General features: G+C 36.5%; 1 protein-coding gene across 2 annotated transcripts; it reads right to left on the bottom strand.

The window, feature by feature from the left end:
* Positions 1-255: 255 nt before the first annotated feature.
* ndufa10 (NADH:ubiquinone oxidoreductase subunit A10) lies at positions 256-27681 on the bottom strand. Of its 2 annotated transcripts, none has more exons than XM_006636740.3 (10): positions 27525-27679; positions 24257-24425; positions 23089-23304; positions 22903-22989; positions 21675-21796; positions 18382-18461; positions 16719-16773; positions 11302-11387; positions 8952-9060; positions 256-950 (listed from the first exon to the last, which is right to left on the bottom strand). In XM_006636740.3, the coding sequence occupies exons 1-10, from the start codon at positions 27597-27599 to the stop codon at positions 882-884; spliced, it is 1068 nt and encodes a 355-aa protein (XP_006636803.1). In that variant the 5' UTR covers positions 27600-27679; the 3' UTR covers positions 256-881. The 2 variants fall into 2 exon arrangements, with proteins under 2 accessions (XP_006636803.1, XP_015214767.1); XM_015359281.2 differs by lacking the exon at positions 256-950 and adding an exon at positions 5084-6740 and having other exon boundaries at positions 27525-27681.

Below are 27681 nucleotides of genomic sequence, written 5' to 3'. Positions count from 1 at the left end.
AGAATAGAATGTTGAAATAATTATTTTTTGGACTCCAAATTAACTCAGACCATATAAGTACTGCTGGAAACAGTGCCCAAATATTTGTAACTGTGGACTATACAGTACCAACATACTCCACAGATTGTTGTGGGAATGATATTACTTTGTTTTTTAAAATCAATCATTTCATTTTGCTCTTGATACATTCCTATCTAGGTAAGAAACAGGCACGTATAAGGAGTAAGATATTCAAAAGCTTTTCACTTAGGAGGCTTGTATATTTTGTGATCATCAATAAGTTTAATAAGCCCTATTACAGTCAATATCCACAGAACAAACCAAATCACACAGTTGTCAAGACATGTACCACTGTCATGCATTTGCCATCACAGAAACTGCAGAAAAGTAGCCAGAGGGACAATGTAATTATGTGATATTTTTAATACAAAACTGCTTTGATTCTGCATTCCTTGTACTACACAATTCAAAATGAACAATAGCTTTAAAACAAATGCATATTTCAAAATGGTGGAATATTGAACCAGTAAAATTCTGTTAACTCAAATATTCATGAATATAAAAGCTTCCTTTTAGATTATAATGTTAAGGCTACGTGTCAGTTATACTTATATTATTTTAGCAGAAGATTTAAATAGTTTCTGAGTCTTCTATCTTTAAAAGGATACTGGCAGATTTGACTACATACAATAATCCTAACCAGATGAACAATCATGTTCCACCCAAGCATGTTTCAAGGAAAATAAAAATGTATGAAATGCATTAACAAAATCATTGACATTTTACAAAAAAAGGTTTTGTTTAAAGTTCCTTTTTAAGAGATAAATTCCTGAATTATTTGTCTTGTTCTGTAGCCATCTTTCTACTATTTTCCACATTGTTTACTTTAACCAGATATGTTTGTCTCCTGCATCCTCATTGTATCCCGCTGCATACTTCTTCCCAGGGAGCTGGACATAAAAAGAACAACAAAAAAATAATTTGTAAAATAAGCAGTATATAAGAAATCTCAAATTCACATGATCCACTGAACATAGGAAGACAGATTTAGATTTACTGTATACAGTAAAGACAGGACAGTGTCAGTATGGATAAGCTAAGTTAATCTGCTATGCACACAATTGTAACTATGCATTTTCTACATATATTTATCGTATATTATTATTTATCATTGTAATTAGGTTGGATATCAAAATTATAAACAGAAGCACATTCCAGTGAATCACATTAATTCAGAAGAATACTTGATCTCCAAGTGTCTTGAGAGTGAAAAAGGTGGCAAAGACCTAACAGAACTTCATAGTTCAACTCATGATTTGCTTGACTGCTTTCAAATGGCATTACAGCCTCCATAGCTATAGATGGGAGGAGTTCACCTGACCAATTCTTCGATACTGACTAGCCACAGTTAAATTCCTGTCCTCCAGGAATTTCAAAGGAAGTTTAAACATTGCTTTATGGCTCTCTTCCTCAGTCCAATGCCATTGTGGACTTTGGCACAGGTGGAGGATGAGGAGTCTGAATGAATGGTGACTGCGAACACTCATATTACAATGCCAAAGAGGATGGCAACTAATCATTCATCAAGTTAGGTGATATCAATACATTTCTACAAAATAATCAAAACTGAAATTGTGTAACTAACAACAGTGTCTTCATTCAGTGCACCATCTAATGTTACAGGCATATTGCCAAAGCTACTTGCCTATTAAACTTTAATTAAACTCTTAACTAATTTGCCATTTAAAGCTTACTAAGCCTTGATTAATTTTAAGCCCAAGTGGCTCATTTTAAAATACAGTGCAACGCTGTAATGTATGGTGTTATAGTTATACAATCATAGCACAGAATTGGATGGTCAATATGGGGTTATTCTTATAGTCACTGACATGTCTAAATGTCTAAATGGATTGTTGACTGAAGACAGGTGTGTTAGTAATGGCTGGATGAGTTAATGATCAGAACCCCCATGTAACTATGCTCAGTGAAAGATTAATCACCTACACTTTGTTCTATGCCAGTAGGCTCATCTAAACAAACAAGATCAATTAAATTTAAATGAGGTGAGAATGGGTCATCACTAAACAGGAATTCACAAAAAAACTGGGAAGGAAGATAGAGAGTAAGTCAAAAGGAAAACCCAGGGGAAAAATAAGCCCCAAAAGAACTAGGTAATTAAGTGCTGTAAGTTAAATGGTAAGAACATTAGAAATAAAATGCAAGAGAAAGAAGCCACAAAATTAAGGTATATTAACATAAGGCAATTAAAATAATAATTAAAATGATATAATTGGAATTCATCCATGTATGAATTGCTTTATCCCATACAGGGTTGCAGAGGGCCTGAGCCCATCCTGCTATCCTGGCAAGCAACAGCCAAAAGGCAGGATACACCCTGGACATGACCAGGGGCACCAGTCCATCAAAGGGCACGCACATACACAAACACACACAAATTCACACCTCTTTTCCCTGAGCCATAAATGTACCATGCAGGCTTCTGGTACACCTACATAGCCACGGTAAAGGAGAGTGTCCCACTCCCTACATGCTAGGCCGCCTCAAAAAGTACAATGCCCACCCATCTACTTTGCCAGAGCCATTATCCACTAAGTTGCAGTCAATAAACCACTGTTTAACTTAAGATTCGTGAGAGGTCTGTGCTTGGATTGAGAGCCACCCTTCATGGCATCACAAAAAGTGCAGAGTCTTTATGCATATATTTATAATACATCTGCTAATTGTCAAAACTAATGCAGAAAACCTGCCTTACATTTTAAATTTTGCTTACAGTTTCAACAGCATTACAAAGGGAATTTTAACATAAAATTAGTTTAAAGGAAAACAGTGCTAACATGTTGCTGTTAAAACACTTAAAATACAAAATCAAATTATGATTTCTAATGGAGTTTCAAATGCACTTTCATTTGTTTTTTTTTATTTCAGAATAATAATCTGAACTGCCATATCAAATTTAAAGATGGAATCTTAATCTAAGCACAAGTCTAAAGAAAAATGCATTTAAATTACCAGTGAAAAGGCAGTTATATTGAACTCTTAAAAATACAATGAAAAATATAAAAGAAAAATACCAAATATTTTGTGACTAAATCTAACTTTAGAAACACTAATGAATACAATTTTAAAATCTGCCCAAAAGACTTATTAGCTGGGCTATAGTCAAAAAGCACAAAGCATGATGGGCCACTCTCAGGTCAGCAGCTCCAAGATGGATGCACATTTAAACCTTGTCATAAATCCACTGACACAGCCAGAGTGATCCATCAATGAGAAAAATGTAATATAAGAATGTCTACTACACCTGATGATGTCACAACCGATGAATACCTGTGACGATGTCACTTAAATGTTGCTCCATAAGCAGTTACAATACCCTCTGAGACCCTGGTAACGAATGACATGACTTTGACCACTATTGACCAAACCGCAGTAGCAAATAAACTTAAACAAACATAAGAAACCAAAAATAACTGCTGGACCAAGAGGTCATATGTAAACCAGAATTCTGCCCAAGACCTCATCAGTGACAAAATACATTTTGTGATAAGATGACCATTGTAATTTCCTGTCACAGAAATAACAGTTTGACATTTGTTTACACCACAGAATAGCAACGAAAAGTCAGCATAGCCACTACAATATACTGGTGAGAAGACTGTTTCTCACAATTTAACCTCCCTATCATGAACTCACCACCCAACTCTAAAGTCTTGAGATCTAACTTTTATTGTTCCACTAACCAATCCCTCCCTGTTCTTGCTTTTGGCAGGGCCAGATGGATGGACATGGATCCAACTATTCCTTTCTGTTGAATTTTTAAAACTTAAATCAGAAATGCAACTGGTTAAGAGTTCTCAGTTCTGTTGAGATACATTCACTGTTCACATATTTAAATTCAAGTATTAAGGTATTGTTCCAAACAAGTACATGACTGATACAGATTGATTAATAAAAAAAAGAATATTTACTAGTATGTGTTATTAGTATCTCCTGTAATTCTGTAGTGACTGATCAACCATTTGTGTATATCGCCACTTTCCATTCCAACTTTCCATTCCGAAGGATGGAGGTTGCACTGTGTAGGTGTACAGCCCACTAGAATAGCCAGTGGTGCAGACAGGCAGACTGACAGGACACAGAAAGGAAAGAAACACAAGAGTGAAAAGAGAATAGTGAAATATTGGCAAGCAGAGCTTCGATAGTCCCTACCAGTCAGGAAGAAAAGACAAGGGGCTAGGATACAAAAGTCTGGAAAGACGTGGGCTCACTGCATCCCAGGCAGGGATGACAAAGGCTGTCAGGACTAAGCACCAGAGACTGCTGATCGAAGTCAGAGAACTTGAGGATTTGGAGTGTTGCTTTCTTGGTTTCGGAGCACACTGTATGGTCTTGAGGAAGGGTGTTGCAAATTCTGGAGGACAAGCTATCTGCATAGTCTGGGGTGCATTCCAACAGACTGACAGACTGATGAGCTGGACAGGGACGTGCTGGACAGGGAGATCCACAACTGTGCTACACCTGCGAGGCTTCACTGAATGGAGAGGTCTAACCAGCAATGGCCGGGCAGGGAACTTCATCAAAGGCGTAGTGCCTGAGAGCTGGTCAATTCTAAGCGCACACCCTTAACAGAGGGTCTCATCCCGAGCCAAGGCCAGGCAAGTCTCCTAAGAAACATTTCCACAAAGGAAGCGCCTGGGTGCGGTTGATACCCAGTTGCCCTGTGGGCCAAACTAGGGGAGGTGTGTGTTGAAGACGGGTCATGCTCATGCTCGGGTACTCTCTCAGCTGCTGGAGCCATGGCACAACACAGCCATGGGCAGGGCTCATGGTTAAAGAAAGAAAAGAGCCCTGGGGCACTGGAAGGTGGCTGGGAAGTGGAAAGAAAAATTAAAGACAGTGTGACAAAGTGACAAAGGCAACCCTGGAAAGAGGGTGCTAAAAAGAATAAAGTAAGGAAGATCCTTAACATGGTGGACATTGAAGGCTTCCTCAAGAGCCAGGAAGTCAGGAGGGAAGTGGGACCAGCATTCAGGGCAGATTGACAGCACAGGAATCAGACTGCTTTGGTCGAGGGAAACAAAAAAGGGCCATTTATTACTAAATCAAAACACACTGAATACACAAAATATATACATTGGAAGGTTTGCAATTCAGCAGCTAGTGCGTCTTGTAAAAACTGAGATTGTAACAGAGAGATCGAAGGATGTGGCGATGGCTGAGGACTTAAATGCTCAGTTTCAACTATATAGACCAGTGGTTCTCAAACTTTTTGGACCAAGTACCACCCCTGATCCAGAACCAAGAACCACCTACAAGTCATCTTCTCATAGGAACCCCAGAAATTCTCAATGACCAACATGAGTGCACGTGCGTGCACACTCACATACACATATAATAAATATTCTAATAGTAAACTTTATTTGATATAGCGCCTTTAAAGGTGGCTTCTCAAAGCACTTTACAGAAAAAAAAACAGGAACAACAACGATTAAAAATAAACAATAAAAAAGCACCATTTCAGTGAGAGGGGTGAGCCTGTTTAGTGGAGCAAAGCAGATGTGAATTCATTTTTCAAGCCTTGATACAATTCACAACAGATTCTTAACAGATTTTAAATCGTGAGGCATTTTCTTGATGGCAAAGGTCTCGTGGTGGATGTTGCAATGCATCCATTCATTTCCGGACCAACCTCTCTAATTTGTGCAACTACACCGCTGTGTCGGCTTGTCATTGCTCTAGCACCGTCTGTACAAACTCAGACGCATTTTATCCAGTTGATGCCATTCTCTTCGATAAATTCATTCAGAAGCTGAAATATGTGCTCTCCTGTAGTTCCTGTTGGTAGCCGCTTACAGAACAGAAAGTCCTCATGGGACGTACCCTCAAACTCGTATCTAACATAAACAAGCAAATTGTCCAAATTGACTACAGACTCATCTAATTGCAGTGAAAAGCATCTCCTTATCTTAACGTGCTCTATCAGCGTACATCCAGATGGGTGCTGCACATTGCTGGTGGTGGATGGGAGTCCCCATTACCTGTAAAGCGCTTTGAGTGGAGTGTCCAGAAAAGCGCTATATAAGTGTAAGCAATTATTATTATTAATTACGTTTGATATCATCTGTCATTTCAATAATTCTATGAGTGACTGTCTTTCAGAGGGGGCAGCACATTCTCCTACCTATTTGCTGGACATAACTTTTTTTAAATACAATTGGTCACTTACGTTCGTAGCACGCATTCCTAAACTATGGTATAGAATTACATAGTAGCTCTTGTGTCCACTCAAGTATTAGCACACACTGTATCGTAGTACGAGTGGTACGTGTACCATAGTTTGAGAACCACTGATATAGACAATCTTGAAACACGACTTTTGAGTGGATGGGAACAAAAACAAGATACTGAATATTAACACACCGAACTACGTTTGCAGAGAAACACACGTTACATTGTGTTATCAGAAACATATAGGTACTCCCCCTTTTACAGAAGGTTACATTACATAAAACTTATAAAGTAATTTGCATAAGTTGGAATGGTTCATTCTTATTTATAACTGCTATGATGATTATTACAGTACTGTAATAATAAAATAAAATTACACTACCACAGTATTATTACAGTATACAATACAGTATTCTGCTCTCTTGCAAAATGCAGCTGGAACTGTTCTTTAACCTCCTCCTACACACACTCACTTTCTTCCCCCTCTCCCCCTGAAAAAAAGGGAAAAGTAAATTTCTTTTACAGGAAGTAAAAAATGTGGGGTGTTAGAAAATGCTACACCCTCTCTCTGACCAGCACGCACCTATTAATTATGAAATGCAAGAAACCTGTGTGCTTTCAATACTGCAGTTCTGCTACTACATCTCTACTAGCTGACACACTTTTTAAATAATAAAAGGGATTACCCCTATTACATTTAATAATTTAATATATGTAATAATAAACTTGCTATTGACATCCCTACAATGCTTTTCACAGCAACACTATTAATGGTCAGTTTTATCTTTTCTTAGTTAGGGGGGTTTTTATCTTGCACTTGGAATTTCATATCAGTTAACTCCCATCCCTGCCATAACGTAAAGGTGCCTATGCATGGAATGTCTCGCGTTACAAGAAGTCTTTGTGCAGAAAGAAATCAGTTAACCCCTTTTTCTCATCTTATATCTTTCTTCAAAACACTGAAAATCAGAAACACTGATCTTAAAGAAATAGATGACTGTATAAGCATAAGTACATAGTGAGCAAAAAATAACCAAAATGTTCAACGTAGTATAATAATGCTGAGTGTATTACTCTGGGGGAGCCTAGTGATCGCAGACTTTGGGTAGTGCCTGCAGGTTGCAATTGCCAGTAATACAGTAGGGCTGGGCAGTGGTCTAGCTATGGGCAGCAGAAATCTGGTTTGTGTGTGCTGGAGAAAAAACAGAGGTTATGTGACCTAGATGACCATATGAATGGCGAGCGATAAAAACAATGTCGCAAAACGTTACATGAATTAATCGATATTGTTTTTAAAATAGTCAATTACTTTAAAAATAATGCCCTGAATTCCAAGTTTTACTATTTATACATGAAAAAAAAACAGGTGGAGAGTCCCTTTGGTAAGCATTGTACTGATATTGAATTTTGCCTTAGGAATAAACAGAAATGTCTTTCCTGGAGTATTTGAGTATAAACTTATAAATTCACATTATATTTTCAAGATTTAAAACAACATTCCAAACATGTTTAAAAAAGTTTGGTTCAAGACAGTAAAAGAATATTTACTTGTCTTTTAGGATAGGAATGTGATTAAGTACAGTATACCCTTGATTTACATAACTAATAGGGTAATGGGTGTCTGGTATTGCGTTAAATGTACCAATTAGATATTTTTTTCTCGCATAAACGTTTTTTTGGGGATCGAAATATGTCAGAAGTAAATCTGAAGTATGTGGTGGATAAGACTAATAGAATCATTTAGAACCCTTAGTTTCTGTGACTTGAGGACAACTATGGGATCTGTATAAGTCGTCAACATCTGCACACAGTAAGGCCAAAATCATGTCCATGCTGATCTTATGCCCTAACGTAGACATCTCATGCTTGTATCCTTGGGTATTTTCCGAGAGAACCAAGCCTGAAGAGACCAATCTTGTCTGGTAGTATGTAAAAACTAGGTTATAACAGTCAAACCCAACAGGAAAGATGCAAATACAATAATAAAGAACAATGCTCCTATACCAATATAGCCACCTGACTCTCAACTGTAATTTGTGCTACTGTATTTACACTTTGTTACTGATTAATATTAATAATAAGGTATTATCCCTGGCTTACCAATACTTACCAATTGTCACTACCAATAATAAAGAAACCTAAATGCCACAATGCTTTACTATAATATATTGCAACAGATTTTTGCTAATGTATCACATTTTGAAGATTACTGAAGACACAAATCTTTATACATTATTTCCTTGCTGCATGTGTTCCATAACAACATTAGTTTTCTATAGTATTTCATTAAAATTGAATGCTTTTGGAAGCCTTCAAATTCCTTACAGTTTTCTTTTTTTTTTTGTTCTCATGTTGCTTAATAAACATCTTGATGGGATTCTTGGATCATAAGGCTATTAGCAGTGAGCCAGATAGCCTCCTCTTTTTTGTCACCCCTCTAGTATTTCTAATAACCATAACTGATCTTTTGTTTTCAGAAGCTAACTATATCCCTAGAAAGCTCCATTCAGACAAAAACCAATTTCGACAATTTCAAAGAAAAATGGCAACTGGAATTGAATTGATCTTAAATGTAATTTACATTTTCTAGATTAAGTAGAAAAGGAAAAAATGATTAAGATACTGAAATAAATCAGGTAAAAAATAACAGATTGAATAAATTAAATGAATTTAGGCAGTATCAAAACTTTTTTTTCCCTTACCGATCTGTAAGCATAATAGATTTCATCATATTCATGTCCTCCAATGGTCACTTCTGGCAGGTACCTGGGGATGATGGTAAGGTCTGCAACTTTTTGTTTGTCTTCAACCCTTAATGAGAACAGCAGATGATAAAAATAAATAAAGCTGCAATATCAATAAACAAGTGCCAGCGCCAACATACAATTTTTAACCTTTAGCAGATGCACATGCCATGGTGATGGTGCTGGCTCTTGATGGACTGGTACACAAACCAAATGACAGACAAGCAAAGCATTGTTTTAAAATTCCAAAAGCTTGTTCAATGTGGCTTTTTATGACTCCTGTTATCACGCAGCTCTTGTAATGTTGTAGGATTGTGCACAGGTGTCAGAAGATACCTTCCTAAAGGATAACTACGGTCACCAACGAGAACTCCACAATACAATCCTTCCTCAAAATTTGATTTCAGATGACTGCTGTCAAAAATTCGGGCATCATGTGTACTGCCAGCCCATCTTGTTACCACGTTGAGAAATCTCAGGTAACATACATATGCAGCCATTCAAAATGCACAGTAAAACCTCATACTGCACAAAATTATCTACAGTTTAGCTCGTTATACCGCAGTACATGATTGGCTAGCCAAAATGACCGACAGGCGCCACTCGTGGTGCATTGGTTGTTAGTGAAACGATTGCTTTTTAATCTCTTATTGAGAGATGCATGTTTAAATCCGTTTAATATTGAATATTAATAAGGAATTTTACAACGAAAAGGAAATTTTCATGTACAGGTTCTCATGGAGCAGTACTGCATGCAGTACAGTATTGTCAAAAGTTTTGATAGAACAAGTATGCATATCAAGTGAAATATGTACACTGTATATTTCTAATTAATTCTAAATTAGGCAGCAAGTGATGCAGTGGTTGGCATTCCTGCCTTGCAGCACTAGGGCCTTGGTTTCAATTCTAAACCTGGGGTGTTATCTGCACGGAATCTGTATGTTCTCCCCATGTACACGTGGGTTTCTTGAGGGTGCTCTAGTTTCCTCTCACGGATAAACCAGAAAAAAAATGGATGGATGGATATTTCTCTTTAACTTGTCATTGTACAGAAACTTTTAGAAACTTGAATTTTCCATTCTGGTTTATAAACAGAGCTTTAAAAGCATGCATCTATTTGAATTAACAATAACCTTTTTCTCCTTCCTCTCTCTAAAAGTGTAAGGATTTTTTTCTCCTTGTGTCATAGTAACTGCAACTAAAATATTTCAAACCATTTGGGCAGCTGTTCTATTTGTCTAACACCCTAAACAACCTCTTAACCCATCTACCTAATTAACAATGAAAGAAAAGCATAACATGTTTTATGTTGTGATTTATGAAGGAGCCCTGTTGATCTTATTGCACTTATGTATTTTTTTTTTAATTCTCAAGGCCTTGTCAAAGAAATGACAAAACAAGCAGAGCTTTTGCCAGCAAAACACTGGCTTGCTGATTATTTTTCACATAATTGCATGTATATTAAACAATATGATTGTTCTTTTTTCACAAAACAATTGCAACAATAAATAAAAATAAATATACTATTGTGTTTTCACATTAACAGCAGTAATGGCTTTTAAAGCACCTCTAAGTAAAACTTGTAATGGAAAGTTACTGAGAAAAGGTGTTTTATCCTAAAAATGTTGTTTACGGACAGAAGCTGCAGAAGCAGCTGGATACTTAGAACAAAGTGTGATAAATCCAACTCGTCAAGGGCACGGGTTGTTTTAATAATGTTTATCTCTGCTGCTTGAAGAAGGGAGTATGAGAAACTATCTGAATAACTGCTCTTCTTTGCTAAAAGCAAAAACCTATAAGTAATGGAAAATTACTGCTTTGCCTGTCCTTGAAGATATAAAACAAGGGCTCTCCCTGCTTGCTTTTGAATCAGCTTTCACTTCTCTGCACAGACGGGTGATGGCTTTTTCCAATATTGCAATATGAATAAAGACCTTACTGAGTGAATGAGAATACCTCTCCTGCCTCTTCTTCAATAAAATTCCCTGACAAACTCTATATGAATTACCTTCAAACAAAACAGTTTTTAAAATCTTAATTCCAGTTAAACTATTTGAAATTACTTGACATGACAATACAGATTAACAACTGACTTACTTGACATATTACCAGATGAATAATGCTGTAAACTGATTAAGTCCAAAATACCAGATAGACATCTCACAAAAGAACAATATACTGGAAAAAGTGGAGTTGAAAGCAAAAGACAAAGCTAATTAAATTAATTCCGTGAAATGAATGGAAGGTACGAGATCTAAGAAATTAGATATTATATATCAAATGAACACCTGGTTTCTAAAATACTCACAACATTCTGAGGTAATGGAAAGTGACATCATCCTGTTCCAACCAGGGCCCCTTTTCAAACTTCAGATACTCAATGTCTTCTACCACCTTTGAATTTAAAGAACATAGGAAAAAGAAGTAGAAATACAAGTATGTGAAAATATAAAGTAAGAACTATGATTTCATCTAAAAATCAATTTCAGAAACCTGCATTGGGTTGCTGAGAACAAATGAAGTGTAACTAACAATACAGAGTAACAAACTTCTCACACAAAGTCCTTCATCCTTATGGCAATACAACGTAACAATTGACAAGTACAAAAATTAGATTGTTTTAGTCAAATCCCTTAATATTTTGGAATCATTTTTTGGTGTTAAACTCAGTCTAATACCAATACATCAATAATTGATCACTGGCAACAAAAGTGGGAAAGTATTCATTTTGCTTTTAACTACAGTGACTTTTGTACCCATTTATACAGATGGAGCACTCTAACTTGCTTGAGAATAAAACAGTAACAATATGAAATCACAATTTTCCAGTTCTATGTTCATATATCAAGTGCAGTCATGCTTGAAAGTTTGTGAACCCTTCAAGGTGATCATTATTTTAGATATTATAGAGATATTATATTAACTTGAACTCTTAATGAATATATAGAATTAATATCCTAAATAAAGACTTCCCACACATAAAAATGGATTTGAACTCATAGATTATTAGACTGTGATCTTTCACAAATCACCAGATATGCTTGTGTGCAAAAGTAAATTTTCAGTAAAAATTTTCAGTCAATAACTTGTGGCACCTCCTGTAGCAGGAATAACTTCACACAGCCACTTCCTATAACCAATTGTCAGTCTCTGATATCTTGCTGGAGGGATTTTTTCTACACTCATCTTTACAAAACTCTACCACCTCTGTGAGGTTTGAAGAATGTCTTGCATCTTCAGGTCCTGCCACAGCATTTCAATAGGATTCATGTCAGGGCTTTGGCTTGGCCATTCCAGGACACGGAACCTCTTCTTCCTAAGCCATTCTTTAGTGACCTTACTTGAATGTTTAGGATCGTTGTCTTGTTGTAACACCCAATTTGTGTCCACCTTGAGTTTTCAACTGACGGCCTGATATTCTTCTCTGCTATCCTTCTGGGAGGATTTTCTATTCACCGTCGGGACAGAACAACGGATTCGTGTAAGAGCAAAGGCAGCGGGGTATGCTTCATGGTAAACAATTCCTGGTGCACAGACGTGGAGATTATTTCAACATCATGCTCTACACATCTTGACAATAAAATGTCGCCCTTTCTATCTCCTGAGGGAGTGTACATCGGCAGTTCTCACAGTGGTGTATATACCGTCGCAGGCAAATTTCACAAGGGCACTGGATGAATTACACTGTCTCCTTAACAGACACGAGAATACACATCCTGAAGGGGCATTCATCATAGTGGGTGATTTCAATGGTGCGAACTTTGCAAACACGTTGGACAATGTTTACACTCCCTTCCGGGATGGTTACAAAGCCCTCCCCTGACCTCCTTTTGGCAAATCCTATCACTCCTCCTTTCTGCTACTTCACGTTTACAAGCAGAAGTTTAAACAGGAGAGGCCAGTGTTAAGAACCATTCAACATTGGTCAGATGAATCGGATTTGATACTAAGTCACTCTTTTGCTATCACTAACTGGCAGATCTTCCGCGAGCCTGATGGAAATATCAATATGTATGCAGATAATGTTACCGGCTACATCAGTAAATGCATTGAAGACACGGTTCCCAGGATTAGTGTTCGCACATACCCAATCGGAAACCATGGGTAAATGGCGAGATACATGCCAAACATAAAGCTAGGAGGGCTGCTTTCAATTCTGGCGATATGGATAAATACAAAAAATCCAGAAACGACCTCAGGAAAGCCATCAAAATAGCTAAATACTATAGAGTTAATTTAGAGTCATATTATCATGACTGCAACACACGGAACACGTGGAGTGGTATAAGCACCATTACACCACTACAAGATGCAACCCAGCTATATCACACATATATAGCTCTCAACACATCTGCCTCTCTTCCTGATGAGCTAAATTCATTCTATGCTCAGTTGGAGGTGCAGATCAAACCAGGATTCCAGAAATCCAAGATGAAAACTCACTGATCATTTACAGAGCGGATGTGTTTAAAGTTTTTAAAAAGACCAATCCACACAAGGCTCCTGGTCCTGATGCTATCCATGGCCGTGTTCTGAAGGCATGTGCAGACCAGTTGGCAGATGTCTTCTCGGACATATTCAATCTTTCTCTAGCTCAGTCTATAGCTCCTTCCTGCTTTAAGAAAGCCACTATCGTCCTTGTCCCTAAGAAACCCAGAGTCAGTTGCCTGAATGACTACCACCCTGTTGCACTCACATCAGTTATCATGAAGTGCTTTGACCGGTTGGTGAAAGTATACATCACCTCATCACTGCCTGACACCCTAGACACACTGCAATTTGCATATCACCAGAACAGGTCAACAGAGGATGCTATTGCCACTACCCTCTCCCACCTGTATAATAAACCTGTACATATGTGAGAATGCTGTTTGTTGATTAAAGCTCAGCATTAAATACTGTAATACCATAGTGCCCTCAAAGCTTGTCATCAAGGTCCAGGACCTGGGACTGAATACCTCCCTTTGTAATTGGATCCTTTACTTCTTGACGGAAGTTCTGCAAGTGGTGAGGAAAAGCTTTTACCTCCAGACAATAAGACTGCTAAATAGCCAAGCTGCATTTCCTTCAGCAAATCACCCGTAATGGCTACATGGACATACAGTTTTCATTGTATTTGGCATACTGCACTACTTGGACATAATGTATTGCATGCACCTTGGACACATCGCAGCTCTATTTATATTGAGCTCTGTCTGGCTTTATTTTATTCAATTTCTATTGCACTATTATGCATTATTATGTAACCTAAGTTTGTCATTTTAATTTTGTGATTTCTGTCCAGAGTCAGGCTTGTCTGTGTGGTCTCTGGCAATCTTTGTTCTTTTTTTGTTAGTTTTTTTTTGACAGAAGACGCTTCTTCCTGGTGACTCTTCCATAGATGGCATTTCTGTTCTGGGTTTTGATTGTTGATTTATGCACCACTACTCCAAAGGCAGCTAGGGAGGCTTGTAGATCCCTGGATGTTATTTTAGGATTACCTTTTACCTCTTTTATTATTCTCCTTGTGGCCCTGGGTGAAATTTTAGGAGGACGGCCACTTCTTTGTAGGGTTGCCATTGTTTTAAATGCCCTCCACTTGTATACTATTTGCCTAACAGTGGATTTATAGAGTCTGAATCTTTCTGAAATGGCTCCATAACCTTGTCCAGATTTAATGAGCATCCACTACTTTTTTCCTCAGTTCTGCTGATGTTTCCTTAGTTCAAGGCTTGATGTTACATTCGTAGAAAGAGTAACTGACCTGCTTTCTTGCAATTATTTATTTTTTCTCCTCCCTAACACATCAATTTCATTGGTGATCTTGGTTAATTGGTTAACACTGTCATTGACCCTCCTGATCCATCTTTACCTTGATGTAAGTCATAGTCACTTATTTTTGCACCTGCACAATTTCTGTATACTGTGTGTATTATTTTTCTGCATGGACATTTTCTTTCAGAACACTCAAATTGGTGAATAATTATACTATATTTCAAATAGAAAGTGACAAATTCTGATTAAATATGCATTTTGTGGTTAAAAAAACCAAACAATCTCAAATTATGCAATGGGTTCACAAACTTTCAAGCATGACTATTTTCACCTTTTGTTAATTTATAGCCTGAAATTAAAAAGTATTACATATTTTATCTATACATATTACCCTACAAGTTACAAGTAAAAAACACATTCTAGAAATCTAAAATGTAAAAAAGAAAACGAAAAAATGTTTAAAAAAAGAAATAGCTTGGTAAGGTAAATGTTGACCTCTTAAATTAGCTAAGATGTAACCAAGCCCCTTACTATATCAGGCCATCCATCAAACTTTAGCACTTTTTGAGCAAGCTACAATTGGCAACTTTGAAAGGGCTACAGGTCTTTATGTCCTGGTCAAAGTGTGTATGACAATAATACCCCAAGCGCTCCACAAATATACCCTGAATGGCAGGCTGGTAAGAAGGAAGCCATTACAGAAGAAATTGGCAACAAAGGAAATTTGATAATGCAAACATATAGAAAAACATTTAATGACCTAACAAAACTAAGATAGAACCTTTTGTCCTAAGTAAAACATACTGCATGCAGTGCAAACATAACACAGCACATCACCATCCCTCCTCTATGAAACGTGGTAATGACATCATGATATGGGGATGTTTCCCATCAACAGGAAAGGAGGCACTTGCCACAATAGAAGGGAAAATGATTTTGGAGCAAAGTACAAAAAAGTCCTTGAGGAACAACCAGCTGCCCTCTGCAAGAAAACTGAAACTGAGCTGGACGTTCATCTTTTATCTTGACAACAAGAGGCACACTGGCAAAGCTATAGGATCAAAACAGTCCTTAAGTGGCCTTATCAAGGCCCTAACATAAATCAAATAAAGAATTTGTGGCATGACTTGAAGATTTCTGTCCATTAACACTACACAAGGATCTTATCAGGGATTCAACAGAGTTTTAAAGGAGAATGCTCAAATATTGCCAAAATAGGTGTGCAAAGTTGGTAGAGTCCTATTGCAACTCACAGCTGTATTTTTTGCCAAAGAGCTTCCACTAAGTATTGATTCTGTTTAATAGCATTTTGATATTTAGTTTCACATTTTACTATGTATTTTCCTCTATTAAACACTGTTCTCCTTAATGCGGAGTATGGACTGTAGATAAAAAGGAAAAAACATTTAAATAATAATAATAATTGCTTACACTTATATAGCACTTTTCTGGACACTCCACTCAAAGCGCTTTACAGGTAATGGGAACTCCCCTCCACCACCACCAATGTGCAGCATCCACCTGGATGATGCGACGGCAGCCATAGTGCGCCAGAACGCTCACCACACATCAGGTATCAGTGGGGAAGAGAGCAGAGTAATGAAGCCAGTTCATAGATGGGGATTATTAGGAGGCCTGATTGGTAAGGGCCAATGGGGAATTTGGCCAGGACACCGGGGTTACACCCCTACTCTTTTCGAGAAACGCCCTGGGATTTTTAATGACCACAGAGAGTCAGGACCTCGGTTTTACGTCTCATCCGAAGGACGATGCCTGTTTACAGTATAGTGTCCCTGTCACTATACTGGGGCATTAGGACCCACATGGACCACAGGGTGAGCACCCCCTGCTGGTCCCACTAACACCTCTTCCAGCAGCAACCTTAGTTTTCCCTAAATGAACTGAGAAAACAAAATGTGAAAAAAGTTCAAGGGGGTTTAGTCTTTCTAAAGGCACTGTATCTGCCCTTACCTTCTCAATATCCTGCACTTGAGTTGTATCATATACCAACACCTCAGAGGTCTCACTGGAACACAAATGAAAAGTATTATACTTTATATTAACAATTCCAGATGATGATTTTAGAACTGAAGGAATGAGGGTGAAGGATAGTACCAAAGATCAACTTTGAAATCATTGTACGAGACTAGGCAAGTAATACTAAAAGACATTTATCCTAAAATTTCAGTATTTTGTTATGAATTTAGAGGGTAATGTTTGTGATATGTAAACATATGTTAAGCACATGAAACTTTCAGGCAGTAGACAAAAAAATTCAAACACCAATGCAGTCACTCAATTGGAGTGCTGGTCCACTATGTGCTGACAGGAAATTCTTCCATGATAAAGTCAGTCAATGCACACCTGCTTGATAAGAGGTGGAAAACTACTGAGGCATTGTTCCAAAATACCCCAAAAATGCTCAACTGGGCTCTGCTCTGGTGACAGCGAAAGCTGTAACATATTGTTAAGGGGGTCACGCTCATCAAACCATTGGGTAGGCACATGTGCTCTGTGGATGGGGCTATTATTATCCATGAAAAAGTCTGTCTTGGCAGGAAAGAAACACCGCAACACAGGGTGAAGGTAACAGTCAGAGACACAGTCAAATGGACAGCGCAATTATGTAGCGATTAGTACTGACCTTGCCATATAAAAGAATGAATGCACCCAAACCATACTAGGAAAATGCACCCCACAATATTAAGGAACCACTAGAACACTTGACTTGACCCAAAGCACAGCAGGATGGCACCACAAGTGCACTGGCCCCATTTGTCAAGAATACAGTGAAGGATGAATCATCTGACAATATTGCATTTCTCCACTGCTTAGAGGTCCCCTGTGTTCTTTGCACCACTGGATTCTCAAATCTGCATTACTAGGTTTGATAAGTGGTTTGTACACTGCAGTCTGACTATGGTACAGTATCTTCTTCTGAAGTTTCAGCAGAGCGTCTTTGATTAAATTGGGTTGAAATTTGCATTAAACTTATCTGCAGTTACTCATCTATTTTGCCTTGCTTTTCAAATCAATGTACGGTTATTACAACCCAACCCTAGATTATGCACTTAAGTCAAATATAGCCCTTTGCTGATGTCTTTCCCTCAGAATTCCACCTTGACACTGTTGTTCATGAAATATTAGCAAGCTGAGCAGTCATGTTCACCAAAGCACCTACCAACTGTGCTCCAACAATCGCCTTTTTGATTCACTAAAGTCCTCATGCTAGCCAAAATTATAGGAAATCAGGTCTGTTCAGCATTTCTATATATATTCCTTATCCGCTGGGATATCATTTGCTTAATTTACACTTGAGCCACACCTGTGAGGAAGGCCTTACTTTCAATATACTAAGTATCTACTACCAGTATTTTGAATATTTCACTCCTACATACATCTGTTGCATACATTACATGAAATACAGTTTATTTTATCATATTCAATGCTATTCTTTCAATGCACATTTAAGTAATTACATACAAAAGGAATACAAAACGTTATCTCTAGTGTTGGCAAATGAGAGCATATCAGCCCTGGGGGGGTGGGGGGGGGGGGGAATCAAGCTGAAACCAAAGCAATATGGTCCATGGTCTTTTACCCCATGTCTACTGACAGCTCTGCATGCACTTACCTGATTTGTGGAAGGAAAGTCTTTTTGTATGCAACATCTATGTTCTTCAGATATTCAAGTGGCACATTCTGCAAATATTGCTACAGTGAAGAAAGAAAAACGGATCATATGCTGCAAAACTGTTACATGTCACATGAGGTTAGATCTACTGTTAGAACTTGGTGAGGACTAGGTGAAGGTCAGATATGTCTTAATATGTAAAACCTTAAGAGGGTGTACTTTTTTTTTCACGTCACTATATTTATGTTCCCAAAGAAAGGAAATGCAGTAGCTGAGCAAGGATACACAACTTTGATGCGTATGCATGTTGGACAAATACTGCACAAGAAAATCTGCTAGCAACCCAAGCTATGTAAGACTGCTGCGCAATCATTTTTACTCTACACCTGTGACTAGTTCCAATATGCCTGAGTCATGTTATAGCCAACACGCACCCATGTTATAAAAAAGTGTTCCCTAATAAAACAATCACTTTATTAATTGTTCTATAGAAATGTGTTACAGCAGACATGACTGTATTCATTGAAAATCAATTATCAAATGTACATTTAGTAAAATGTAGCATAGTATTCTCAATGGCCCAAAATACTGAAACACACTGTCTTAGTGTAGCAAAGCCTCACAGAACTGAAGCTACAGCATGTCACCCTACATATAATGAAATAATAACAATTTGTCATTATTACTTATAACTCTTTCTGTAAGAAAAATATTCCATTACATTCAATGCTCTCTCAAGAGATTTACCAACTGATAAATAAATACCTCAGATAAATGAAAGATGCAAAATGAATGGTCAATGATGCATTTTAAAATCTGGCTCTTAAACTACAAGTGGCAGGGTTAGAAAGAATCTCAGCATATTTGTTACTTAATCAAATTATATTTATAAAATATTATTTATAAAAATCTGTATGAAATTTAACTGGTATGAGCATGTTTTAAGATAAAATACTAAAGATTCAAACTATGTATATTCCAGTTCTGCATTTATAAACCTATAAAATTCAACAGACAAGTGACTACCCAAGCTCTTTAATTTACTGGCAAAAGAGAAAATTAATAATAATCACAAATAATACTTTTCCACATTTAAAGAGAAGTAACTTCCTGAGGTCCTGACAGACAACAAGTGTTCTTCTTTGATTTGGTATCCAGTAAAAAGACTCACAAGGTCACTGAAAATATGGTATACCCATACCCATTTCATAATCATAAATTTCTTACAGGGAAGTCTCCTTTCTCTTTTCACATTGACACATGAAAGGAATTTACATTGTAACATACTTTCAATGAAGACAGTCTTCATCTGTTCCTGGTCAGGCGATCGCAATATTAACTTTAAGCTAATAACAGATTTAAATTTGCTATGTAAATCTATTCTCTGTGGGGTGTGAATTTATTTATGTACAGTATTTTTTCTCTGTAAAAATATTATTCTTTAAGAATACTTTCCCATATAACCATCAATTTAAGACTACCAAAGTGTCAACTATATAATGATGAAAAACATACCTTAAAAGAAATGACTGAATACATTTGCATCCTCAATAGACCTTTCCCTGAAAAAAACACCTAACCTTATATTTCAGTCCTCCAGCACCAAGTGGAGCGGCTAACTCCATAGTGTCTGGCAACACCAGCACATGACATGCCAGCCTGCAGTATACCAATCGACCTCTCCCTTGCTTCTGGTGATATTCAAGGCATTATGGAATTCACACATAACTGACTAAGTGTGGTCTTTTTCATGCAGTGACCTAAGCTTTGAATTAAGGCCTTTTTAAAAGGTGACGTGATCAGGCATTGTTCCACCTGGACTTCGTTGGGTAAAAGTGCACCTAACAAGCTTTCATGTGATTGGTAAGTTGCAATGCCTCACAAACAAATTGACAACGTTTTGTGAAAGTACCTAAGCTATAACTATAGTATTCTCATCCCAGAAAATGTTGCGTTTCTTTTTTCCCCATCAGTATATTGTGATAGTGCTAGATATGTCTATTGATTAACTACAGTAAGGATATTTTGTTTATTTTATATCTGGAATCACCAACTATAAATATGCACAATATACATTTTTAACTTAATCAATTATTAAATTTCCTCTGCCTGACATGACTATCCATACAGTTTAGTTTAAACACAAAGGTTTCACAAACTTAAGAACTGATTCTGCTAGAATGTTAGAATTTTTAGGCTGTACGTTTTTCTTCAGAAAAGATACTCGTGCTCCTGACAATGCAGCATGTAAAACACTTCCCTAAATGCTCTGCATAAGGGAATTGTTTAGAAAAGAAAGTACCAAATTGTAACAATTTATAGACTTTACATGTTACATACATTTAAAACAAATCTTGAACTTTACACTTTCAGCTCTTATGGTTATTGACACAAAATAGTTTCCACTTGTTTTTTTTATACAGACAGAATTCTTTCAGCCAGGTTTAAAAGCTAACACATTAAATCTTGCAGTGTTTTGACTATATTTTGCACAAGCATAGAATTAATTAAATTTTATATAGAAAAATTGTACTTTTGGCAATACTAGAGTCATAGCTTTTCTGCTTCCGCTACGTATTTTCCCATGGAATGACAGAAAAGTTACCATTCTCCTCTACATGCCTTATGGAATGAAACGTACTTCACTGGAAATACTTAGACTGCATATTTCAGTAACAGCATAAAAGCACACACTTAAAACAGGAATTGGCAGCTCTATACTACAAGCCAGAGAAGGCACTTATAGCAAGAAGTACGGATGATAACACACTGAATTGGGACTGCCTGATATCTACAAAAAAAGTCTTTATGGTAACCCAACAACAAACAGTGGTTTTAGGATAGAAAAATGAATAATGAATCAGTGCCATACAATTAATTAGATGGATTTAATGCCAAACAATTGTCGCTTTGTCCAGTTTCTTTAAATTTAGTACCTCAGAAAAAAACTAGAGAGCTTAACAGGCCCCAGAACTAGCAATAGTTGAAAGTATTCTCAGAAATGCTGAGACATGTTGATTGTAGAGTACACTAAACCTAACAAAATGTAAACTCTTAAGAACAGCCCAAATGCTTCAGGTTCTTCAACCCATAAAATTGTTCAATGGGCAGGTAAAAAAACAAGATCTTAGGATGAGATAATAGTCTCAATTCTAATTAAGAGTATTAAACAATCACATTTTTATGTGATTTGTATGCGATTTTATGTTTTTTAAACTACATTAAACAAAAAGTGTAGCAGGAAAATTTAATTGTTTTAATTGTTAATATGTTTAACAGCAAAAGTTTCCAACCTTGCCTGATTGCTTGAGCTTTTTCTGCACCTCTTCAGGAGATACATCAATATAAATAACCAGGTGAGGGGGCAGGAATTCACAGATGCTGATGCCCTTGATCTCATTATAGTGCTCCACACCTACAAAGATTAGTAAAGAACATTATTCACATATAGATGAGCTTCTACTTTTGCAATTAGCAATCAAGAATAGGCACATTTAAAATTAATAAATTACAAAGTAAGAACTTCTTAAAAAGAGGTGCAAAGATATAAACGGCTGTCTAGATTAGTTTGGTTTTAAAAATGTTTGTTCATAAAGGTTTTTTTTTATTTCTATTTTTAATTAAGACCAGGGTTAATGTGATGAAAAAAAAAAATCTACAGTAAACTCCCACAGCATAACATAAAAAAATGTATTAAAAAATTGACCAAAAATCCCCAGCACCAAAGTTTCAATACAACATAGTTGATCCCTGAAATGGCTTCACAAAATACAGAAATGCATATCTGTTCTCTATGAACACCATTCCCAGGCAGCCCCAGCATCTGTCTACACATTCGCTTCCATTTTGCTTCATACTGTTCAAACTGTTCTTGCTGTGCTGATAATTGTGTGTTTTTCTATAATCGTGTTTCATGCCTTCATTATGTCTCCTAATCATGAAGTATCAACAAATCATGAAGCTGAAAGCAAAAAAATAAGAATGTCATGAAGAAAGGATAAAATTACAGTTTTACAGTAGATAGGCTGCAAGCTGAGGCATCTGTAGCTTCACACAAAGACAGTGAGCCAATAATGACAAAGCATAATTGCTGTATGTTATATGTCAAATGAGATTAGTTTTATCTACTATTTGGATTCGATGAAGATCAAATATATCCAAATATGTTAATCCATAGAATTAGAAGGGGTCTACTTTTTCACCACACTGTATAATGTGGAAAAATGTATGGTTTATAGTGCCAAGACTTTATTTAGGGTGTTGCTCAACCTTATTCCCCAATTCCCAGTTTTCCCATAAGCTATTAGTTTCCTCCACTGAGGCATGGTTGAGTTGGAGGGGGGCTTACTATAATGCTAATTGTGAAAAGAGATGTTAGCAGAGACCGGCTTTCAATATCAGTTAAAATCCTTATCCCTTTATCTCTCATGTACGGCTATGTCACACAATTATGATACCTTCTAACTTCAAATTAAATTCCTCATTTTAATAAACATAATAATCATCAAACATATCACTCACACTGCTTCCTGATGTATCCTTGTTTGAACATTGACTCAAGGAATACCATGTCACTGTAGGGAGAACGCTCCAGAACAACACCTTGCCCTACCAATGATAAAAAAAAACATTACACAAAACATTCAACAGATCAAAACATGCAGATTTAGAAGGGGCCACTGCCAGCCTAGCTCATTTTGGTTTTACCAGTTGTAAGCAAGTGCTCAATGGCATCGGAGTATTGCAGGAATCGAATATGGTACATCCAGTACTGTAGACGATAAGAATTTCCATCTGCGCTTTTTGGGTCTTTATAGAACATGTCTAGACTGCAGTTCCCATTGAAACAGGTATCCAAAAGCTCTTTATCACCCATCTTCTTATCCCAGTAATGGACATCAGGCTCAGGTAAGTAGAGCATGCCTAAAAATAAATGTATGAAATATTTTAAAGGGGCTACAGGTCCAATATTCCTTCATTTACAGTGATAATTAAAATTCTTAACATTTGTTTTTTACTTCTTACTTTATTGTCCCAAATGGGAAATTTGTTTTGTGGTCAGGTTAAAAAACATAACAATACATTTAAAACTACATAACTCAATTAACAGATAACATAAAATATACAATTGTCAAACATAACCAGGTTAATACCAACAGGAATAAAGGATAACTTAGTTCTATTGCACTTGAATCTAGGTAGTCTAAACCAATGCCCAATGGAAAGAGTTCAAATTAACTGTGCAAGAGGTGGTCATGACAGTCAATAATTATATTGGCCTTCCACAACATTTGTTTGATGAAGATGTCCAACAGCTGTAGTGGTTATGCAGCAATAATTGTAATATATAGCCTTTTAAAACTAAGCTAACACCGATTAACTAAGCTGCAAGTTTGGAGGAGCTTTGTTTGAGAAGCATAAAGCTGACAATGTTAACATCAACATTTGCTGTTAAAAATAGCCTACAACTTCCCAAATGGCTCAACCAGTGAAGCCTCTCAGAAGTTTTGAGGCTTAAAATGCTGTCAATAAGGGATGCACATCCCCTGAACCTCTAGTGTTTGCCTGTTAACACTAGTGTACACGTGCTAGCTATAATGCATTAAAAGACAAATGGTTGGAAGGTGGGTTTGTTGAAAGAGTGTACCTACACTTCCTCATTTTTGCCTAAAACATATGAAATACTGACTTAGACAATGAGATCCATCTACTACCATTACAATGGAAGAATCGCAGAATTGACTGAACACATTTTTGTAATATGCCATCATCCACGTCAAACTGAAGAAAAACTTAATTGGATGACAAATTAAAAAAACCCAAAATGATATGATAGGTACAATACATACATCACTATATGGAAAAAATAAGTTACCTAGTTTGTCTGCCAGTTTCTGAGCAAACACACCCTTCCCAGAAGCTAGGTTTCCATCTACAGTAATGATCTTGCTATTGTCCTTGAACCTTGGAGTGGTTCTTTCACCAAGTACATAGGCCCACCAGCCATACTGTAGCTTTCTTGGAGGACCAGTGTGAATGCTCCCCTGAAAAAAGGATCCCATTAATACAATCATAGAGATTACTCTAACTAAAGCTTAACAAATAATTAGATACTTTATTGATCCTGTGAGGGAAATTGCAGTGCAACAGCAGCTTAACACAGTCAACATAAAACAGTGTAACAAATGATACAATAATAATAATACAATACAATCAGTACAGTGAGAAATGCACTAAGAAGGGTTACTCACAGTCCAGAACATACAAAGAATTATATTTGCTATGCAGTCTTTCCTACATAGCAAATCATTTTATTCCTGAACTCAGAGCTTTTTGTTCCTTTAACTCTTTCCATTAAAGGGGAACTGCAATGCTATGTTTATATTAGGAAGAATCAGCATTGATGAGTGCATTTCAAACTACAATAAAAGTAAAATGTACACAGTAACTTGTAAAACCACCAAATTACTTCCCAAAGTATGTCAAGACCAGGGATTTGCAACACCAATGGCGACCATACAGTACTTTCACAAAGTTCACGTTTCTGTGCTTAACTCAACGTTTATAATTTTTTCTATACTGTCAATGAATTTATATTGTTACTGAGATTTAATAATCAGAAATTGGGACTTGAAGTTCTCCTTCAAGTGAAAAATAAGTGAAAGGATTAGATCCGAGTCCAATGTCTCCAGCTGTTATTACAAGTAAGCATTATTTCATATTTATTCGGTAAAATGTTGACAAGCTGAAAGTGGTGCCAGTTTTAACAACTAAGCATCAGCAAAGGCATTTATAGACCATGATGTTAAAGTGAGGAAATCTGACTGACAACCTTACTGAATTGATATAATTCCTATATCTGCATGTTAATCAACAGTGGAATCTAAGGAAAATGCATGTCACCATTTTGCAGCATATCTGTTCTATGAACACATTCACCTTAACAAAATATGGAAATTATATCAGTTTAGCATATACCCTCTATTGCTGAAAAAAGTCATAAAGAGTATTTATTTTGTCCACACGTTTGTCTCCACTCTCCAGTAAAACCATTAAATTACAATGTTAGTCAGGGTACTGGTCCACACATTTTAAAATCTAGTCCTAAACTCTTAAAAAGTAATGTTGGTTTAGGTTGATTGTATTAATAATAATGTATCATGTTAATAATTTGAAAATGGTTAACCATTTCCTTAGCAACACCCATCTGGCTGGTAGTCCGAGTTCCAAATCAAAACGCTCTATGTCGAAGAAAGAATAATGTCACATTTTCAGAAAGCTGATATGGTGTAAAAACCTGACGTTCTGCTGATAAGAAAACATGGTTTGTATTAAGGCACTATCAATCAAGATTCAAAGACCAATGGATAAGCTTTTTCCAGACATGAACAAGTAACAGTGGATCAGACAACTCCAACATTCTCTCAACATTGTCATTTCCAAATTTCACCTTTAACGTGATTAACGATAGCAAGTTTAATATAAAAGATACGCAATCATATATAAAAATGATTGATTATCATTGAAGATTGAATGCTTTTTTTTTAATAGAAAATTCTCCAACTTAAGGATCAGAACATCAAGAACAACCAGACAAAAATTTAGCTACAGCTGTGATATTGGACATTTTCACTGGGTAATGCATAAAAGTTACATTCAATAGGCTAAACGTTATAATAACTGAAAGTTTTACAAATTACATTTATCTACAGCTGTGCTATCGGACATGTTCGCTGAGCAATGCATAAAAATGACATTTGATAGGCTAAATGTTATAATACTAGAGGTTTTATATATTACATTGATGTACCATCTTATAAAGAATGTAGATTTAATGTTAGAACTTATTGTATTTTACAGAATATATAATTTATACACAATATAATTTATCTCTATAAACACTCACAATTGTTTACATAAATTATTAAACATTATTAGGTAGCTTGTTGTTGAAAATTTTGCTTATCATGATTATGACTCCTCATGCTGTATTTCGTACTAATTATACTTTTAAATAAAATAAATCTAAAGATTATAAATCCGATAATCTGATCTCAATAGAACCCTCACCTGAAGTGCACAGCTGCGAGATGAGTCTTAACTGAACAAGTAAAGAAAAGGGCTGCCACATTCTGAGAAAGATTTCACGGGCATTTCGTTTATATTACCTTACACTCTCGTTTAACATGAACGCATCGATGAAAATTTACGCTGATTCTTCCCATTTTCAATGGACTTCAGTAAGCAGTGCTAATACATACATAGGAACAAGTAATAGGTTTATTCCATGCTGAAAAAAAGAAGAAAGAGAACACAACGTTTCGGCCGTGGAGCCTTCTTCAGGTTGCTCACACCTGAAGAAGGCTCCACGGCCGAAACGTTGTGTTCTCTTTCTTCTTTTTTTCAGCATGGAATAAACCTATTACTTGTTCCTTTGCAGCCTACGCATGCTGACGCAGCTACCCACCTCTAATACATACATATTTGTGCTACACTTTAGTGTTTTACAAGTTGGATGAAGTGGGTCTTCCTATACTGTCCCTTCTCTGTCCTGTGGCTGTGGTCCAATAATGACTGTGTTATTATAATAATGACTATATTTGCGCTATGTAAATGTAACTTATTATTTTGAGGTCTATGTGAAGTATGTGAATATTATTGATGTTTGATTGATGGATATTTAATTGGTCGGATCTTTCTAAACTGTCATAATAATGACCTGCTTATTAATGCAAATAAACTGCAGATAAAAGTAATGTAAGTCAAGTACTGTACTACATTCAAGTTTAAATTTTAACCTGCAGCGATCTTATACATCTTACAAGCTGCAAACTAAATAAAAATCCAGTAGCTAAAAATTACAAAGTCCTTAAGAGCATAAGAAAGGTTACAAATGATAGGTCATTTAGCCAATTTAGTCTGTGTTGATGTTACGAAGCTAATTGAACCCAGAATCTTATCCAGCGGTTCTTAAAAGAAACTAGCGTCATACATGGTTTAACAACTTCTTCCAAACAACAACAACGACTCTTAATGTAAAAAATACCGCTATTCTCATGCGTTGTAGGTAACACTTAAAAAAACAAATATTTAGACAGAACCGGGAGAATTGTTTTTTTTTTCCCACGTGTGGATCGTTTTACCGTTTGCACTCTGATTCCTACTCTTAGAGAGCCCGCACTCGATGGCATAAACAGACGGAACACTCGAAAAGCCATGACTTTATTCCTCCAAGTCTTCAAAATCTGACCCCCAATTCGCCCTACTCCACTTTATGCGACAAACAGACGTAAGGACCTC

Source organism: Lepisosteus oculatus, chromosome 12, assembly GCF_040954835.1.
Source record: "Lepisosteus oculatus isolate fLepOcu1 chromosome 12, fLepOcu1.hap2, whole genome shotgun sequence".
Lineage (NCBI taxonomy): Eukaryota > Metazoa > Chordata > Actinopteri > Semionotiformes > Lepisosteidae > Lepisosteus > Lepisosteus oculatus.
This window is presented reverse-complemented; position numbering and strand designations above follow the sequence as displayed.

Excerpts from the sequence above, each read along its gene's own strand:
- ndufa10 (XM_015359281.2), bottom strand. The coding sequence starts at position 27,599 with ATGGCTTTTCGAGTGTTCCGTCTGTTTATGCCATCGAGTGCGGGCTCT. Across the intron at positions 23,305-24,256 it reads GAAACTGGCAGACAAACTAG|GCATGCTCTACTTACCTGAG; the intron begins GTAACTTATTTT and ends ATTTATTTTTAG. Across the intron at positions 18,462-21,674 it reads AGCTCAAGCAATCAGGCAAG|CAATATTTGCAGAATGTGCC; the intron begins GTTGGAAACTTT and ends TCTTCACTGTAG.